General features: G+C 39.3%; 1 protein-coding gene across 5 annotated transcripts in view; it reads left to right on the plus strand.

The window, feature by feature from the left end:
- Positions 1–1386: 1386 nt before the first annotated feature.
- Positions 1387–17990, plus strand: part of LOC149221305 (RING/FYVE/PHD zinc finger superfamily protein) — a 55218-nt gene continuing 38614 nt past the window's right edge. For 2 of the 5 annotated variants that reach the window (XR_016249366.1, XM_089385071.1), the window contains exons 1-2: positions 1387–2751; positions 16292–16662. Coding sequence is in view for 4 of the 5 variants with exons in the window: in XM_089385071.1 (XP_089241197.1) it covers positions 1677–2751; positions 16292–16662 (1446 nt within the window). In the remaining variant the exon portion in view is untranslated. The remainder of the gene's footprint in view (positions 2752–16291; positions 16663–17990) is intronic. The other 3 variants (XM_089385068.1, XM_089385070.1, XM_089385069.1) reach the window with 2 other exon arrangements.

Raw genomic sequence — 17990 nt, forward strand, 5'->3', positions numbered from 1 at the left:
ATTTATTTATTTTTATTTATTATTTTCATTTATTTAATTTTTTAATTTTTTTAATTTTTAATTTTTATTTTTATTTATTTATTTATTTATTTTATTTTATTTTATTTATTTATTTATTTAATTAATTTTATTAATTTAATTTTAATTTTTTTTTTTTTTTTTTTAATTTTAATTTTAATTTAATTTTAAATTTAATTTTATTTATTTATTTATTTTTGCCAGGTTTAAATCTTACTAACAATATATGTTGGTTATTTTTTTGCGGCCATGTGTCCAATGACAAGGAGTTCCATTAGAAAGACTGAAAAAAATATCTGCATCACAATTTGGCACAATTAACTTACCTGCTGTATTCTGAAAGCAATCTCTTGAAGCCCTTCAACTTTGATGTCCTTAAGCTTCGCTGTTTAGAAATTTTCCTACTGAAACAACAAGTAAGCAACAAAGGACTACAATATTGAATATACAATATATGTATTAGGATATGGCATGGAAAACTTACCTGTTGTATTATGAAAGCAAACCCTTGAAATCCTTCAACTTCGATTGTCCTTCACGTTCAATATTCTCATGAACTAGTAAACTATTTCATCACTAAAAAAGGCACCCCTCTTCAGTATATATTGGCGCCTAAAACTCCACCCAACCACGGAACAACGCAACAACAAACACAGCACAACAAAATTGAATGGAGAAATTGAATGAAGTCCATGCCTCCATGCCTATTCAATGCACAAACATGTGTCTTGGGCACTCATGAGGTGAATATTGAATGATTATTAAATTTGAGGTGATTGACAGGAGATTGGGTGGAGATGCGTGGAGATATAGGAATGCAAAAAACGAAACGACGACACAAATCTAGGTGGGGCAAAATATTGAATGTGAGTTGATCAAGAAGATTGTGTAGAGATACAAGAAATGCTAATGCTATGAATTTGAGTGAGGGTGAACATGTAATGGGCAAGTCCAAAGACTGTTAATGATGATCTAAGTGACAATTTATAATTGGATGAAAAAAGACGAAAATAAAAGCCTCCTTTTGATTGTGGTGAATAGTGTCTACTTAAACAACCCAAAAAAACATCCATTTGAGATAAATATTGATAAATTCAACCTTTTATAATTAGAATTCAAATATTTTTTTTTTTTTTAACATTTATCACTTAAACTTGACGAAAGAGTTACTTGATTGCAATTTTTTTATTTGTGAATTTACATTTGTTAAAATGTAAATTTATTGTTTTCAAAAGTATTAAAAGCCTTTATTGTATTTGATTTTAGCATATTTCCCATAAAGTTTTAATCCAATTTTAAAGAAACTTGATCGGAAAAATATTCCAAATCGTAGCATTACAGTACGCACGTTATTTAGAAAGCGGACGTGGAAAATTACATTATTCCTCATTTAAACGTAGTATTGACATCCGTTTGATCTTCCTCGCGATGGAAGCCAAACCTCTACCAGAACACACGATTGTCAAAGAGGAAGGACAGATTGGCTGTTGCAGTGTTGGAGGCGCGGATCGGAGCTCAAAAGACCACTGGGTAGGTCGAATTGATACGAACGAATCGAACTGGCAAGCAACTGAACTCGTAAGGTACAAATTCTGCAAAAAAATAAGTTATGTTCATGTACTGAAGGCTCATTAACTTTTTAGGGTTGCTAAGAAGCCATGAAGGGGCAGGGGCGTTCGCACAGGCCGTCGAGCTCGGAGCCCGACGACTGGGGCGATGGCTCGTGGATTGTGGACTGTGCTTGCGGAGTAAACTTTGACGATGGCGAAGAAATGGTCAGCTGTGACGAATGTGGGGTTTGGGTTCACACGCGCTGCTCAAGGTACGTGAAGGGGGAGACTTCGTTTGCCTGCGACAAGTGCAAGATCAAGAAGCGGAGGAAGGAGGAGGAAAGCGAGGAGACGGAGGTTGCACAGCTGCTGGCCGAGCTTCCGACAAAGACGATGAGGATGGACAGTTGTCCAGCGCCTTCATTCCGCATGGCGTCGGAGGTTCGGATGGAAGATAGGGTTCATGTGCAGGGCATTCCGGGAGGTGATCCCGAGCTGTTTGAGGGTTTGCCCGCCGTTTTCTCCCGTGAACTGTGGAAATGCTCGGGTTATGTCCCAAAGAAGCTTAATTTTCAGTACAGAGAGTTTCCCTGCTGGGACGACAAGGAGAATATTGATGTTGTACCCTTTTTGCAGTCAAAGATGCAGATTGATGTTCATCGGCCTTTGGTTGTCGATGATGGGTCTAGGGGTTCGGAGGAGCGGGATAGGGTAGGTGTACCAGAGATCAGAGGGGGCGAGGATATCGAAAAGGAAATTTCAGTTCCGGCATCTTTGAAGGAAAAGCCGCTACTTCACCAGGGTAGCGAGTCGCGGCGCGAGGATCGGCATTCTTCACCGAAAGGAGAAGGTAGCAGACGATTGGAAGGAAAAAGTCATAAGCATCATCATCATCATCATCACGGCCATCACCAGGGTAAGCGGAAGAAGGAAGAAGGGGGAGGCTCCAGAGATAATGCGAGCAAGAAGAGAGTGAGAATTTGCGGGAATAAGGATAAGGATGAGAATTTGAAGAAGAAAGGAAGCTCCTCTCAAGATGGGGGACATACATCACGGGGTCCGCGGTCTGCTCCGAAGAATCCAAAGTCGATGCGGAATCTTGCGGCACAGAGATTCCTTGATGATGGCTTGAAGGCGCACAGTGGACCCTGCAAGGTTGAGCCCAATGATCTTGCTTGCCATGGTATTGCCCTGATTCTTGGTTGATGTTCTGTGGATGGAAATCTGCAAATTTAGTTGAATCCTTGTTACTTTCTTTTACTTTCGGTTCGAGACACTGCAAAGTAGGGACTGTAGACATATAAATGATAGGAAGCTAGTGCTGGCAGTTATGTATCCGCCGTTGTTATTTGCTTTCTCTTTCTATATGGTCCCCTTTTAGCAATTGGATATTGTTCTACGACCAGTCTTATTATGGAGAGAGGTGAACGTATTTTTGTGTCTTGATTGTGAGGGCATTTTCTGATAAACAACAAACTTATTCACAAACCAATATACTCTCTATTTCCCTCTCTCTCTCGAGGCATGTGCAAATTCCGCAATGAAATTTGACTGGCTCCACTCCTGGTTCGAGTGTCCTTATAAGCAACATGTCAGCTCAAAAGAAGATACTGGGGTTGCATCATTATTCCCTCTAGAGCAATTTGAGTTCATGAACGGCGGTGTGTGCAAGCAGCTAGTACAGATTAGTTTTCCAAGGCCTGTCATGCTGGCTATGAGTTGGGTCTGATGCCTAGCTTGTTTCTTAATGGCGAAGAGGAGATTGGTCCGTGTCTTGTTGCTGACATCTCTGAAGAGGAGACCTGTTTGTTCAATTCTGCAAGTATACGTTATAGAATTTGTCCTGTTTCCCAACCACTGCACCATTAGAAAGAAGGATATCATGCTATTATCTAAAGCATTTCTGTCAAAAAAGCTGTATTTTATACAGTTCATTGCTGTTTAGGCAAAGTAACTTGAGATTTGTTTTTGCCTTTTTACAGTATTTTAGGGTGACGGATCTCTATTTTTCATGGAGGATTACAATATCGTTATATAAAAGCTATATCATATGGTAGGTGCATCAATGCTAAAACGTCTCGTTTTCTTGTTTGGATGATTTATGTCAATATAACATTAAGTACTAATATATATTATTGACAATTATCTTGTGATCTTAATCTTCCACTGGCTAATCTTTTCTTTTCAATCTCATTGCTCAACCCTTGTTGCTTATATGCATCTTTGTATTGGCTTGGATAACTTTTCTGGGCTGTCTTTCTTCTTCGCAATTCAAAATTGACATGTGAATACCTCTTTTTTTGATTGAAAATACATTTTTGCTCAAAAGCAAGCACATATATTTATTGAATGTTTAGGAGCCTTACAAAACTTTAAAGAATCCATATAGAAGTTTTTCATTACTGAATCCCTTAATAAAATAGGGACATATAGGTTCTAGATAGGTATGTGAAGATTTTTGTAAGATACCCTCCTGGAATATCTCAAATTAGTCTCTTAAAATCGCTGAGCTTTCAGTGGTACATTTAGTCAAACAGTTTGAATAAATATGGCTGCAGGTGATTTTCTTGAGTTTGTTTGAATGAACAGACATCACAACAATTAAATACCCATGGAAAATGCTTCAGTCCAGCATTATATCTTTTTATCAAGACCCAGAGATTGCACAGACTACACCAGAAATGATAAATGCAGTAATATACTTTAATAGGAGAGCTGATATATGTATATAAAATGATTACAAACAGTAATATGAGGAACCTGGTTTATATCAGCAATGACTGATGATTCTCTCATAGGTACAGTGAGCAATCTGGTCCCATTATGCACAGAACACATCCCCAACAGTGGTAAGCTCAGCCACAAAGATGATAGGAGATACGTCCACCCTTGCAAAACCTTTGACAACCCACAAACAAAGGTACTTCAGCAACCAAACTCAACTGTACGCACAGGCTGGATACGACTGATAACTCGGCTCTTCCAGGAATATTTGGCTCATGAATTACCCAACAGAAATCTACCTACAAAAATGCAGACTTGTCCCTCAAGGAGTGAACTTGGTTCAGATTTAAGCTCAGCTCTCAGTCCACTTGGATGCCCAACAGATGGCCCCTTCAGCAAGTCAAATTCGACCCAAGAGATGGTTCTTCCTTAACAGCCAACTTGACCAGAGGTAAGAGGAATCTTGACCAGTAAAGTAAATGCAAACTCAGCCTCTTTTCCCAGAGAAAAAACTCAACCCACAACTGATATAACACCCCCTCCACTTCACTGATAAGGATGGCCTCTTTGACTGGTGGAATCAAGCCCTTCTTCCAAGCTAGATTCGTCCTCTTCTACAGGGAACTCCACTTCTGAGTTTATGGCAGTATTTTGCCCTTCAATGGATGTGGTTCTAGCCTGTAAAAGAAGATGATAAATTCAGCAGTAGAAGATAAAATCAATTGATAAAACCATTACCTCCCATTATCTTCCACAAATCATTTTCTCCAGTTAAGCACAATGGCGAAATCTGAGTGATTCCGCTCTCCAACTAGCTAGGGTGTATGGTCTCAACACCGAAACTGTTAGAAATTCGATTACAATATAGAATTTCTGATCTGGATAAGTACTTGTGACTTCAGTTTATGTTTATCTTAGTGTTCTCTTTTCTTAACTTGTGTCATCAAACAATTATACGCTTATTAACAAAGATCACAATGCACAAAAAACAGTAGATACCAGTAATTAGGCCAGAGGCTGGGGCAAAACCCCAAAAGGGAAAACCCAACAAACCTTTTTCATATATAATCCAATCAACAGGAAATCTCCAATCCAAGACAACCTCCACAAGTGCTAAGCCCTTCCTTCCAAATGTCTTCCACAATATCACAAAAGAGAGGCATAATTTCTGACCATGCCACAAAGAACAATGCTTCTAAAGTTCAAACATATTTCCCAGAACTCGGTGAAGATAACAGACTTGATAAGACTTGAACTTCGACTTAATTGCAGATCTTTAGGAGTAGCAAACCTCACATCTTCTCCACCGACTTAAACAAACTTCTGTCTAGTAATTTGGTCTTCTTCCACAGGGCAAAATAGAACTCAGGATGTTCTTACAGAGATAACAAAATTTGGATGTTACAAACTTCTTCCACAGGGATCACAAAATACTGCAATTTCAGACTTCTGTTGTTGAGACAAGCCTTCACTCTCTTAACACAGACCCCGTCTCTCTCTGATGTCACAGATTTCGGACCTCTTGTTTCTTGTGATAGACCTCTGTCTTGGACAAACTTTGACCCTCTGCAATAGTTTAGGACTCAAACTCCTTTTGATTAGATCACCAAGTGCAGACTTCGATAGCAGACCTTGTTTTGTAGGCTCCTATTGCAGATCTTTGCATGAGATGAAGATAGATCACGACTTGATTGATTGATCGACCAATGAGAGTGAACCGAGTTGTATTTATATTCATGGGTACGAATGAGGAGGCAGGCCAACTTGATCTTGATTCTGACCTACTTAGCACTTGTGGGCCATCTTATCATTACAAATAAATAATAATTTTCCTTCTTTGATTGTCATGAAGAACATGACATACAAAAATGTATCTTGATCAATATAAGCATGATAAACATGATGGAAACAAACATAATAAATTGTTTGTCCAAATACAAGGATACTAATGGCATTATGAAGACCGACCGTAGCTACATTCTCCAACAGAAAGTAGCAATCTGCAAGTAGGGTTTCAAAAACCCTAGACTTTTCTTCAAGAGCTCTCCAAAATTTATTTTTTCTCAAATGACAAAAGACTAAAATGAGAGAAACTCCTCAATTTCCTCTTTTTTATAATTTGCTCGCCACTTTTGCCACCTTTTTATCGTTTTATTTTTGTAAAGTCACTTTAGTGGTTTTTTTCACTTCATAAATAAAAATTGACTTTTCATTAGCCTAGGACATGACCTCCTTTTTATCACTTTAGCATTTGTAATGTTTTCCCTAAGCAAATCATGTTCCCTTAGTTAATTTTTCCCCGCCTTAGCCTACGAGAACTTTATTAGGCTATCAAAATTCCATATGCCTCCTAAGCGGTTGGGGAGATTACAATTTTTCATATGCAGCAGATAAGTATTGGTTGTAGTTGTAAGACCGCAGACCCTGTGATGTATAATAGGAGAACTAGTGTGTTCTCAAGAAGACAAATTGTCTTGTAATCAATCTATTTGCCCATTCAATAAAATATCACATCAAGGAGACATGTTTTACCCAGTCAGGTCTCTTGAGAAAAATAATTGTGTGAATTTGTGTTGTGTTTTATCTCTGTGATTATATTCTGTTGCTTACCAGTTAAGAAATTTTGTATCTTGGTGAAAGTGAATTTGGTTTCAATTTTCAGTTGCCTAGTTTTCAGTTATTCACTAAGTAGTTGCAAAATTTCATGGAAAATTAACATGGTATCAGAGCAAAGATCAACATAAAGACTAGCACCAAGTTGATTAGTTAGTGAAGAGCGCAAATCAAAAATTTTTGAAGAGCACTTCTTTGGATAGAAGTATGGCGTTCCAAGGGTTGAGAGCAGGTCATTATTTAGAGGGAGCTTCTAACTTTTGCTCATATTGAGTGGATATCGATAGTGTTGGAAGATAATGGGGTGTTTGAGCATAGAAAGCAGGCTATAGTGCCACCTCAAGATCCCCAACAATTGTTCCAACATAATACAAATGATACCAAGGCAAGGAGGATCATTTTAGAGGGGTCAAAGACCATATTATCCCTCATCTCCATGGGAAGAAGACAACATATGAGATGTTTAAAGCCATCTTAGATCTGTATTAGGGTTCCAGTGATGTTAGGAAGCTAGCTCTCAAGGAGACGCTAAGAAGTATCTGGATGAGCAAGGGAGAGCCCATCGTCACATATCTTTCAAAGTTCACTTAGATTCCCGATGAACTAGGTGGTGTGGGAAAGACAATAGCAAAAAATACCTTGTGAGTCCTGTGCTTCTGGGACTCCATAAATCTTCGTATGGCTTCTAGGTTGCAATGAGTGGGAGAAAATTTTCCTTGTTGGGAAAGGTTTTGGAGTGACTGTGTTCAAGAAGAAATCCAGAGAGGGCAAGAGATGGTAGAAATATGAAGACATAGGACGAGGAGAACTTTGCCCTGATAGGTAAAGGTAGCAAAAGCCAAGGGCAAGAAGGGAAAAGGCAAGGCCAAGACTAGTTAGAAGGGCGAGAAGAAGAAGGATCTGAGCAAGATCAAGTGCTTCCATTGCCACGAGTTCGGGCACTATGCTACAAAGTGTCTTAACAGGAAGAAGGGGTCCAATAAGGATCATGTGGCTACATTAGTTGAGGTAGATGGGTTTGCTTCTCAGTTCGAGAAAAAATTCTCATTGATAGCTTGCATGGCAAGCTCAGTAGACAACAACATGTGGTATATTGATTCTAGAGCCTCCTTCCATATGACCAGAAATAGGGAGTATTTAAGCCAACTAGAGGAGAGGGACATGCAGGTTCATATTGAGCTAGGAGATAATGGCAAGTACGCAACCAAGGGAGTTTGTATTGTCAACTTTGAGAGGGAGTCTAAGTGCTCATTCCATCTCAGAGATGTCCTCTATGTTCCAGGCCTAAAGAAGAACCTTGTTTCAGTGGCAACCCTAGAGGACAAGGGTTATGATGTCATCTTCAACAGAGGTAAGGCTTACCTCAAGCATCTAACTTATGGATTAGTGAAACAGATAGGTGTGAGGTAGAAGAATCTCTACAGGTTGTAGGTTGAGACATGTGCAACCTTGAGAAATAAGACATCAGGTGGGCAAAGCAGAGATGTAGGAAAACTTTAGCATAGGCGCATGGGACATTTACATCATGAGGCGTTGAAGATCCTACAGTAGATAGCCACAGGGCTACCACAATACAATCTTGACAAGAATGGAGTGTGAAAGGGGTGCACGCTTGGCAAGTATGCCACGTCATCTTTCCAAGAATGGAGTGTGAAAGGGGTGCACGCTTGGCAAGTATGCCACGTCATCTTTCCAAGGCCGTGATAGTAGAGCCAAAGGGATTTTGGATTTGGTGCATTTAAATGTATGCGAGTCTTTCTCTTCTCTGTCACTTATGAGACACAAGCATTGTGCTACTTTCATAGATGATTATTCTTGAAAGACTTAGATTTTTTTATGAAGAAGAAGGATGCGGTCTTAACCAAGTTCATAGAGTTTAAGGCCTTGGTAGAAACCAGATCGGGAAGAAGATCAAGGTAGTGAGGAGCGATAATGGTGAGGAATATATCTCCAATGCCTTCAAGTACATGTGTGCCAAGGAGGGCATTAGGAGAGAGTTGACAACACCCCATAACCCTCAGCAGAATGGGGTGGCTGAGAGGAAGAACTGCAACATAGTTGGAGCGGCCAAGGCCATGTTGCATGATCAGGGATTGCCTATGTTCTTGTGGGCAGAGGCGTGCAACATTGTAGTATTTCTACAAAACAAGAGTCCACATAGGGTGCTTGGACGAGTTGCACTAGAGGATGCTTTTAGAGGCAAGAAGCTTGATGTTTCACACTTCCGTATCTTTGGCACAAAAGTTACTGCCATGTGTCCAAAGATAGTAGGAAGAAGCTAAAGCCCATAGTTGAAAAGCGTATTTTTGTGGGTTACAGTGAGACATCTCAGGTGTACAATGTGTATATTCCATCACTCATGAAGACAGTTATCAGGTGGGATGTGACTTGTGAGGTTTGAGGAGGATAGAGCTCTGAGGGAGTCCTTATAGTGAGAGCTGGTTGGAGTACCTGAGGAGGAGCTACTCGCTTCAAGGGAGGAGCCTCAGCCAGGATCATAGTTTGAGTCTCAACCAAGTGGTAAGAGGGTCGCACAACAAGATGCACTGCAGAATGATGAGGAGGAGAGACCAGGACGAGAGCAGACAACTACTTAGAGACTCCTAGCACAAGGAGGAAGAGAGCCATGTTTGCCAATAGGTTGATTCAGGAGGGTTGGGAGCATGTTGAAGCTCCTAGCTCTATGTTCAGGCAGAGCAAGCAACCACAAAGGTACACCAGATATATGGCATTGATGACAAAGTTGTTGGACATAGAGCCTTCTTGTTATTAGGTGGTAGCCTCTCAATAGGTTTGGCAGGATGCCATGGTGGAGGAATATTCCTCCATCATGAAGAACGATGTTTGGGAGATTGTGCCACGACCAGAGGGCAAATCAGTAGTAGGCTCGCGTTGGGTGTACAAGGTGAAGCATGGAGCAAATGGGAGTGTGGAGAAGTACAAGGCCAGGTTTGTGGCTAAGGGCTTCTCACAGGTTGAGGGCATAAACTATGATGAGACGTTTGCCCCAGTAGCACGATATTCATCCATTAGGACGATTTTGACATTCGCAGCACAGATGGGGTGGAAGATCCACCAGATGGACGTGAAGACAACATTCCTCAATGAGGTTGTTGAGGAGGAGATTTATATGGAGTAGCCAGAGGGGTTTGAGCAGTTCAATGGAGACACATGTGTCCAGGTTAAAGAGAGCTCTTTATGGGATCAAGCAAGCTTTGAGAGCATGGTACACTCTTATTGACAACTACCTTCGAGATTGTGCTTCACTAAGAGTGAGGCGAATCCCAACATGTACTACATCGTGGTTGGAGGGCTTCAACTCATTCTAGTGCTCTATGTTGATAATCTTATATTGACTGGAGCAAATAGCTTGATTTAGGATTGCAAGGCAAACCTTGCAAGGGAGTTTGAGATGAAGGATATAGGGCTTATGCACTATTTCCTTGAATTGGAGGTTTGGCAGGGTGATGGTGAGATCTTCTTTGGACAGGGCAAGTACACGTAGGAGATTCTCATGAGGTTTCATATGCAGAATTGCAGGCCCATGTCCATGCCTCTAGTCACAAACTAGAGGATTGTGGATGCTAGCAAAGCAGAGCAAGAAGATGCTACATTATACAGGCAACTCATCGGGTTGTTGATGCACTTAGTCAACACACAACCAAATATTTGTTTTGCAATAAACCAGTGAAGTCAGTTCATGACGGAACTGACTAGAGTTCACTGGGTTGCTGCGAAACATGTTTTGAGATATCTCAGAGGCACAACAAATTATGGATTGTGGTATAGACAAGTTGTTGGAGTGAGGCTTGAGGGCTTCATAGATGCTGATTGGGCAGGGTGCTCCATAGATCGGAAGAGTACTTCAGGTTGCGTCTTCAACATTGGGTTGGCAAATGTTTTCTGGTTTAGCAGGAAGTAGAGATCAATTTCACTTTAGCTGTTAGTTTGGTAGAGGAAGTTGCTACATGGATGGTAGTTTGGCAGCGTGCGAAGCTATTTGGATGAGGAAGTTGCTACATGGATGGTAGTTTGGCAGTGTGCGAAGCTATTTGGATGAGGAAGTTGCTTGTGGGACTTTTTAGACAAGGGATGGAGCCTACTGTGATACATTGTGACAATCAGAGTTGTGTTAAGCTCTCTGAGAATCCAATGTTCATGATCGCTCCAAGCATATCAAGATTAGGTAGCATCATCTCAGAGATTGTGTGCAAAAAGGGATAGTGAAGCTACCGTACATTCCAACAGAGGAGCAGATAACAGATATCTTGACCAAGACATTGGCTAGAAACAATTTCATTTGTTTTAGAGACAAGTTGGGAGTTGTACATAATCCCTTCCTCACTAAGAGGGAATGTTGAAAATTGTAGTGAGTGGAAGGTCTTCTCTAGCTCGTGCCTTAGCCAGAAAGACCATGAGTTGTCTTTCTTTGACCATGGAGCGAGTTCATGGAGATGGTGACCTTATTTCCAGTTTGCAAGGATAACTTCACAAGTTTATGCATAGTGTTGGAGGATCAGTTATGTGGTCCCTTCTTCAGTTTGACTACAAGATCGAGTGGCAGTTCGAGTTTAGAAAGGACGAGTTGGGAACTTTAGTCTTTGATTGAAGGAAAGGCGAGTTATAACTCCAGTGATGATTGGAGAGAGAACCAGTTCGACTCAGTTAACTAGTCAATCACAACTCAAGTTCTAAATTTGTAACTTGCCTATTTTAGCATGGATCGAATCTATAAAGGAAGGACGAAGGCACAAAGTTTATTCATTGTTGAGTGCACGAGTTTGTGTGAGATCTCCTTGCTTGTGGTGTGCATGTCTTGGAGGAGCCAGTGTGCAGTATTGAGGAGGCTTTCTTGTGGCAGAATTGCGCTAAGAAATAGGAGGCAATTCTGGGCTAGGATTTAGGGGGCAAGTCTTAAAAAATAGGAGGCCCCTTGCGCTAGGAAATAGGAGGCCTGTGCGCAAGGAAATAGGGGCCAGGCAGAGCGCAAGGAAGCAGGAGCAGGTTCAGAGGATTGCAGAGCAGAGTCAAGCTTGTATAGCAGGAGAACTAGTGTGTTCTCCAGAAGGCAGATTGCCATGTAATCAATCTATTTGCTCAATCAATAAAATACCACATCAAGGAGACAGGTTTTTCCCTATTGGGTTTCCTGAGAAAAATAATTGTGTGAAATTGTGTGTTGTGTTTTTATATCTGTGATTATATTCTGCTGCTTCTCAGTTAAGAAATTCTGTATCTTGGTGAAAGTGAATTTGGTTTCAGTTTTCAGTTGTCCAGTTTCCAGTTATTCACTAAGTAGTTGCAGAATTTCGAGGAAAATTAACAAATATATGTGATTGCCACTCTCGTAGAAAGATTAACTGGATGACGTCTTATGAACAGTCTTAGAAACCCAAAATTGCATCCATATTTCACAGATGGTGATATTTCATATTTCAAAATTTCTTGCCCTTGATCTATGTATGCTTCTTTCAACTCTTTATGACCTTGGAGTTCTCTAGAGGGACAAGCAATGGGGATTTTGAGGTGTAACTCTCTAGTTTGATGCACAAATATTCTCCCTCATGTTTCTTTATTCAAAGATAGAATTTGGGGTACCAAAAATATTTTATTCTCTCATCATAACAGGAATTTGAGAGTTGGTGCTTTGGCTAGCATGTGAATGATGATATGCTTCTTTCATAGGCAATTGAGTATGTGTGAGATAATGAATACATGCATAAGTGTATGTCTAAAAAAGTTTTGGAGATTGTTTTAATTCACCCAAGAATCTATACAAGCACTGTTAGTACCCTTGCAGAATCTAATATTAGGTAATTTTTTAAAGACGATTATACAACAAAATTTTAGCCTGTGAGTTGCGACATTTTGAAATTTGGAATGTTTTGGCCTAGTTTTTTCTTTTAAATATAGATTTAATGTTTCACAGTTTACCTGAGCTGTGGATTGAATTTATTATTTTATTTTATTGTATTTATTTTGTGTAGAGAAAAGGATCTAGTGTCTTTTGCAAAACTGCAAAAAAGAACTGCCTTAGCTATGCCTATAGGTGTGAATTCTTTACAATGTCTAATGACCATTTCACTGTTCCCAGCTAAAAAAAGTTTCCAAAATGGATTAGGGAATCCTCTAGTGACTCTGGAGTTAGTAGGGGTGGCTAGTGTTTAGGATGTACTGCATGCTTCATGGTAGTCTTAGACATAGAAAACCTAGGTACATAAAGGTAAAAATCATAAATGTAATAGAACAAAGCTTAACTCAAAACGTTTATCCCATATAGAAAAGAGAAATGGGCAAAAATGGGTATGAAAGCTTTAAAATTTTAAATAGGCTGGTAAACCTTATAGTAGCGCATGTTTTGGAAATTGACTGTGGCAGGTAGTCTGCAAGAGACATATTTCTTGGCTGAGGTAACATTGATATTGGGGACTCTCTGGCTTGATTTGCCACCCACAACTTCTCTGGAACTGGAATGTTTTTATGGTTATCTTATGTATTGTTAAAACTTGAAACCCTTTTGATGTCAATAGATGTTCTGTTTGAGGATTCTCAACAAATATTTCAGCATTCGTTTTGGTTGTCAAATATTCCACATTTTTTAACAAAATTCAGATTTTCGTTTCATATTTCAAACATTTGGAATGTGTAATTGTCAGTGTTCTGATTTAAATAATTTTTTATTCATTGGGGCAAACCCTAAGTTTCCCTTCGATGTTTCTGCTTCAGCCAGTAGATTTCAGCATAACAGTAAACCTCAACAGTATTTTTTATTGGTTGTTATCTGTTCAGGAACATAACAGAAATTGAGACAGGGAAAAGAGCAATTAAGAAGATCTCTATTGAGGTTGGCCTTTGTAAGCTTTTGATAGAAGGGTGCATTGGGAAAGTTTTTTCAGATGTGGAGAATCTTTAGGAGCCTCTACCTTATCTTCTTTAAAAGAATGGGAATCCTTACATCTGCAGGAGAGCTTGGAAAATTTTGTATTGGGGCTTCCAAAGATGACATGATTTTGGTTTGCCTTCCCTTTTACAGGTTAAATTTTTGACTTATCTTGGGTGATTCTGTTTGGAGAATTCAAACCAGAAAACTGAACCTTACTTCTGTGGCAGCTTCCTCTTCGTCCTTGCTCTGGTTCCCCAGGCAATTCACTCTTTCTTTCTTTAAACTGCTGAAAATCTTCTTGATCTACATTTTGGAGAATTGAGGGAGTATACCTTCCCTGTTTGGGGATCATTTAGGGGAAATTTGTCATGAAAGGTCCCATGTCATGGTGTATTCTGCATTTGGAGTGATGTTTTCATAATCTAGTTGTATCCATTGGGTGCCATCCAGGTGCAAGATAATTTTATTTGATAAAACCTTGCTTATATCAATCTCAATGCATGATGTCAAAGTCTAACAGAAATGAATATACCAACTTCCTCATTTCTACTATCTAAGTTTAAATATATGCTGAAGGTGTTAGCGTTTCTTCTAAGACTTCTTCCATCCACAAGTGAATGAGAAGGTTCAGGAGTCTCACTCGAACTGGAGTGCTGGTGATAGACTTGGTTGTTGGCTTAAACTTAGGGAACCATTGCTTAAACAGCAGTCAGACTCTCTTCTGAAACTAAGTTCCATTCTTTAGAATCTGCTTCTTGTCTTTGAGGTTTTCAATGTAACCAAGAAGAAGCCTCTAGTATAAAACTTGATAGGATTTTTCAGTTTAGCAGACTGTTCCATCTTGACAGCAGTTTTTCATTTAGCCAATAACCATTGAATCTGCAGATTACAGCATGTTTCTTGTAGTATTGAAGATGTTTCCAGCAATGTTTTAAAACTCGGACTCGGAACCGGCCGAGGGTCAACTCCGTCTCGTGCTAGTTGATTCCAATGACTCGGTCTTTGTAAAAAATACTTTAAATATTTAATTTTATTGAAAAATCATATTTTTAAAGATTTTCATTCACGTTTCCAAAATCAAAGCATTAGAATAATAGTGAGAAGGCAACACTTGATCAAAGCATGCTCATGAATATAGCTATTATATCAAATTGGCACTGAGTGCAGTGTCCAATGCATGTAATATATAGAGATCAGAACAAAAACACATAACCAGTGCTGCTCCAAAAACCAACTCCAACTGCTCACATAAATGCAATGAGATAGTTGTGAGGAAATATGAGGGGTCTGGGTCACCTTTTTAGGTGTGGGAGAAGGGTAGAGGTGCTAGGAAATAGTTTAAACAAAAAAAAATGATTTCAAGTCCGCCCAGCCCACATTTTTTCCCGCTGCCGAGACCAACCGGTTTAAGTCTGGTTCAATTGGTCCGGCCAGTCCATTACTGAACCGGACGAATTGGTGACCAACTTGGTCAGTTCAGTAACGGACTGGCCACCGAACCGGATAATTGACCTAGCCTGTCCGAGCAGGGGTATGGCTCGGCAACCAGGCAGATTCCAAGTCAGACCGGCCTAGTTTTAAAACTATTTCAGGACTGAGTTGTAGAGAGTTAGAGCATTTGAGCCGTTTCCAAATTTTCATAACAAAGCTACCCTTAGTGCATGCTTCTCCTTTGGAAGGCAGATACTTGAGTCTAGAGTTTGCCTGCATCCTTGTACTCAAGTTGGGGGGCAGTGGACAGTGGGCCTTTCTGAGACATGGAAGGAGGTTGGCGAGACTCTAATCCTCTATAAGATATGGGAGGAGCTTGGAAGACACTGGTCCTTTTGAGACTTAAGTGAGACCTGATGAGGGTTATTTCTGAGCTCTTTGGAATCTAACCAAGGAGGAGGCTTGGAAGAGGGCCCATCAGATTGTTTACTAGTGGCAATGAAGGAAGATATGCAAAGAACAGAAGTTTTTTGTGTGGCCAAGAGTTCAAGCGATGCCCCAGTAGAGGGCAGGAATCAGGATACATGTTTGTAAAACAATCGATCATTTTTTCAAAGCAACGTTACTACTCACTTTGAATTGTTTTGCTGCTAAAACCCTAAAAATAATATTTGAGAAGGGGCATGACAAATTTTCTTCAGTTGATGGTAAGGAATCTGCATCTATATTTTATGTTGCCTTTACTGAGATCACTATCACATGGAAAGCTTTTCTTGGCAATTTTTTTACAGATCAGTTTCGCAAAACGCTACCCTCAAGTATAAACACTGCCATCTGTTTATTGTCATAAACATGTTGATTTATTGAATTCTTTCCTGAAGTTGTTTAAACATTTGTTTGATAATGCACTGTGACACAGGTAAAACTTCTATATGTTAGCAAATTAAAATTGAATTCTCTGTAGTTCTGTGAATGGGATGTTATCCACTACGTTTAGTGTAAACAATACATATAAAATTAAAGCATTCTTAGCTTGGACTTTAATTTTTGGACATAACTTGTTTTTGTTCAGATTCTTTATTTGGGGGTACTCATGACAAAACAGAGGTTCGTGATGGTGAAACCACTGGTGCTCTTGCTAAGGCTGTGAGTTTGGACAAGATAGAGATTAAAAGTGAAGAATACAGAGAAACACTACTGCAAGATACTGAACAAGATGGTATATCCAAGAAGCATGAAACTCAAAGGAACATTGCATCAGCCACGAGGATTTATTCCATAGAAATACCAAGTGATAGTATTATATGCACCATGTCATCTGAACCACAATTGAAAAAAGATTGCCAAAGTACTGGGAAAGCAGGGAAATTTTCACCTACTAGGGAGTTTATGAAATTTCATCTGGAAGTTAATAAGATTGCCACAGCTCCAGTTAAACAAGAGGTGTGCACTAAATTCCTTACATACAAGCAAGCATCCATTTTTCCTCCATGCTTCTTTCACAGTATTTTTTTATTTCATTTTACAACATATTATTATATTTCTTAACGAAATACATTTATGATTTTTCTGTTTTCTGACCATTTTCTTTTCTTTTAGATTTGAGGTATGGGATTCTACCCTATTGGGGTCTAGCTGTGAGGTTGAGTCATAAGTTGCTTATGTGATCCCATAACATGCTTATTGAAAATTAGCAACTGTACATTTTTTCACAAATCACTTCAGGATGTTTGCATGCTATCAGTTTCTGCATACTTCTTCCTAGTTTCTTCTCCTACTCTTTTATGTTGTCAACGTGCCAACTATACAATTAGAAGTGTATATTCTGATTTCAAATGTGCGTATTACATAACAATTCCTCCTACACTTATGTGTGTATTATCAATTACTCTCTCGTTTCCAACATAGTTTTCTTGCTATAGAAGCTATTTTGATCATTAAATTTCATAATATGTTTGTCACAAATGATCACTACCAATCTGATTTGCAGGAACATGTGCATGTTGTTAAGCGGTTATGTGGATACTACTAAACTATAAAGGTGTATTTTTACATAGCAGAGCATGCCTAATATCTGTATAATGTATCCGACCGCCTGCAGAAGGGCAGAGGTCAAGGGAGAAGAAGAAAATGGAGAGATGAAGCAGTCGGATGGTGAAATCAAGCTTGGGTCTGAATAAAATCCATAGTGAGGAAAGAGCCCTAGAGTCTGTTTCTAGGTGGGACTGGTGTGTTTTTATTATTTCTATTTTCTCTGTAAGATATGAGGCAAATTAGGTAGTATGTTTTGAAAAATTGACAACACATTAGCGGTTTTATGCATAGGTTCCCTGTATGTTCCTCACTGTATTTATTACATTTTTTCATGCTCTTGGTTGCACATAGTCTGCAAGTTTTTCCAGTTTGTGGGTAGTGTCAGTGAGAGTACTTGGTAGAGTTTATCTCCATCTTTACTTTTTGGTCTCTGAAAAAAGCTTAACACCATTATATTATATCTGCAAATCAGAAATGCTAAGTTATCAACTTGTTTTGGTTTAGCTAAGGAAAAGTTCCCCATAACCCTTGGTTCAGCTTTAATTGGTGTTTTGGACGCTAAAAGCTGGACTTCAGTGAAATTTGACTGTTGGTTAGGTTGTTCCTAATTTTAATGTTGTTCAGACCTTTGATGTCCATGTCACTTCCCATCTTGAATGACTCCCTTCATGCTGCTAAAAAATTTCTACGCACTTGCATCATTAATATTTATATTTAGAAATAGGGTTGTGAACTGA

The sequence above is a fragment of the Pinus tabuliformis genome, chromosome Q (genome assembly GCF_031772625.1).
Source record: "Pinus tabuliformis cultivar Carrire ecotype Pingquan chromosome Q, CPIR1, whole genome shotgun sequence".
NCBI lineage: Eukaryota > Viridiplantae > Streptophyta > Pinopsida > Pinales > Pinaceae > Pinus > Pinus tabuliformis.